At 36.2% G+C, this 2,318-nt stretch overlaps 1 protein-coding gene across 1 annotated transcript; it reads right to left on the bottom strand.

Moving 5' to 3' along the window:
- Positions 1-586: 586 nt before the first annotated feature.
- On the bottom strand, positions 587-1,612 carry LOC148953350 (uncharacterized). Its single transcript, XM_089087934.1, has one exon. It carries the CDS (start codon positions 1,610-1,612, stop codon positions 587-589), a length of 1,026 nt encoding a protein of 341 aa, XP_088944060.1.
- Positions 1,613-2,318: the final 706 nt, after the last annotated feature.

Raw genomic sequence — 2,318 nt, 5'->3', positions numbered from 1 at the left:
GCTTTAAGAGTTGTGGAACAATAGCAATAAGTTGAGCCTGGTCAAAATTATCGGAGTGAGAAGGGTTTTCAAAAATATGATGGGCCAGTGCAGAAAAAGTATCTTCCTCCTTAAGCTTTGTCTTTTTAAGGCAGGCATCAATGGAATCAGCATGTTCTTTTAATCGGTGATGTAGAGATCTCATGGTACGACCTATGTAGGTATCACCACAACTGTAAGGAATCTCATATACTCCTGGTGGATCTGAAGTGATCTTATCTTTGCCTTTGTTTAAGAAGGAGGAGACGGTCATTCCAGAAGGAAAAAACACCTTAAAGCCTAGCTTAGTGAGTTTGGAGCTTAAAATTTCAGTAATCCCCTTAATATAAGGTAATGACAAAAAGGGTTTATCTTCTTCAGTCTTAGGGGAGCTCTTGGTTTTTGTGCTAATCTTTCTCCTGGAGATAACCTTATCAATGACTTGTTGGGGGTAGCCATTGCCTATAAAAACATCTTTTATATGATCAAGTTCAGCCTTCAGCTCCAAATCAGAGGAACACACTATAAACGCTCTATCAACCAGCGAATAGACTACAGAATTTTTTAATTATTGCTGGTTATAAGAGTCATATCTCAGATATCTATCACTATGAGTTGGCTTTCTATATACACTCAAGTCAAACCTAGTTTCCCGTTTGGTAATGAGAACATCTAAGAAGGGTAAACTGTGGTTATTTTCAAGTTCAATGGTGAACTTTATATCTTGATCCTGCTTGTTAAAAGTAATGAGAAATGATCTTAATTTGTCTTCTGTCCCATTCCAAATTATTAAGCAATCATCTGCATATCTCATGTAGAGTTGGAGATCATTGAAGTCCTGCTTGAAGATATTATTTTCGATATATTGTAGAAACACCTCACTAAGAACTGGTGCCAAGGCTGACCCCATTGGTATGCCCCACTTCTGTTTGTAGGTTTGATGCCTGAAAGTGAAGTAAGCATTGTTCAGACATAAAGACGTGAGAATAATGATGTCTGTGGTGTCTAAGCTGGTCAGTTTTTTCCAGGAATCATCATTTTCCAAAGCTGATTGTAAAGCTGGTATAAGTCGGGGCAAGGGTATGCTAGTAAACAGAGATACAACATCGAAACTGCATATTGTGGTATTCTCCAAGATGTTGATGCTATTTAGCCTTTCAACTGCTTCTTTGGTATTTCTTATTGTGTGTTGGCTGCTAAGAGTTATGGATCTTAAAATACCAACCAAATACCTTTCCAACTTTTGTGTGGCTGAACCTATTGTTGACACAATAGGTCTAAGGGGAATATCTGGTTTGTGAATTTTGGGTGCACCATAAAATCTAGGAATAACCGGTCTGACAGGAATGAGTTTCCGAAAAAGTTGATCATTAATCCTATTTGTGAGACTAAGATTATCCAAAGCTTTTTTGACATTATCATAAGCAACCTTTAAAGCATTGACATTAACTTTTTCATATACTTTGTTGTTATTCAGGAGGTTTAATGATTTGCTGACGTACTCGGTCTCATTAAGGATTGCTATTGTATTACCTTTATCAGCTTTGGTAATTATGATGTTGGTATCTTTCTTGAGATCTGCGAGGACCTTCATGTCATCTCTTGTTAGATTCTCCTCAATATGTTTCTTTTTGGACAAAGCTTTTCTGAGGGTATTAGAAACCAAGCTTCTAATATCTTGTGGATCAACATTGATTGTTTTCTTGTTTATAATTAAAGCTGACTCTACATTGGAGATGATTTCTTCTACTGGTAAATGTTTTTTGGGGGGGGGGGATGGAAAATTTCCATCCTTTTGAAAGAATGTCTAATTTCTTTTGGTAAAATATTTATTGACTTAAATTGATGACTGCTGGAACTGTTGACACTCTAAGAGTGTATGTAACCCTAGTAACAAACTCCCCAATTTTAAGTTTTTCTAGCTTGTCTACATTTACTCTCCTGGTTGTTGAAAAACAAACTTAAAATCTTTGTCATGGATCATGCCAACCTTACTGAAATCTTCTGGGCTAAGAGTATTACTCAGTTGCTGTCTAATTGTATTGATCTGTTGAAAAACCATGTTTCTCCTCTGTTGAAGGTCATTTAATTCATGATTAATAATGATTAGGCCAGCTTTGTGCTGAGCAGATTTATCGTTCTTGCTAGATATTTTCACTCTGGGTCTCATAGAGTGTGGAATTAAATCTTGTTTCTTACATTGTTGTAAGAATTTTTGATCATACAGAATTTTTGATCAACTTGATCATATAAAAGATGTTCTTATAGGCAATGGCTAGCCCCAACAACTCATTGATAAG

The sequence above is a fragment of the Artemia sp. Qi Xiang Cuo genome, chromosome 4 (assembly GCF_049724085.1).
Source record: "Artemia sp. Qi Xiang Cuo chromosome 4, ASM4972408v1, whole genome shotgun sequence".
Classification (NCBI taxonomy): domain Eukaryota; kingdom Metazoa; phylum Arthropoda; class Branchiopoda; order Anostraca; family Artemiidae; genus Artemia; species Artemia sp. Qi Xiang Cuo.
This window is presented reverse-complemented; position numbering and strand designations above follow the sequence as displayed.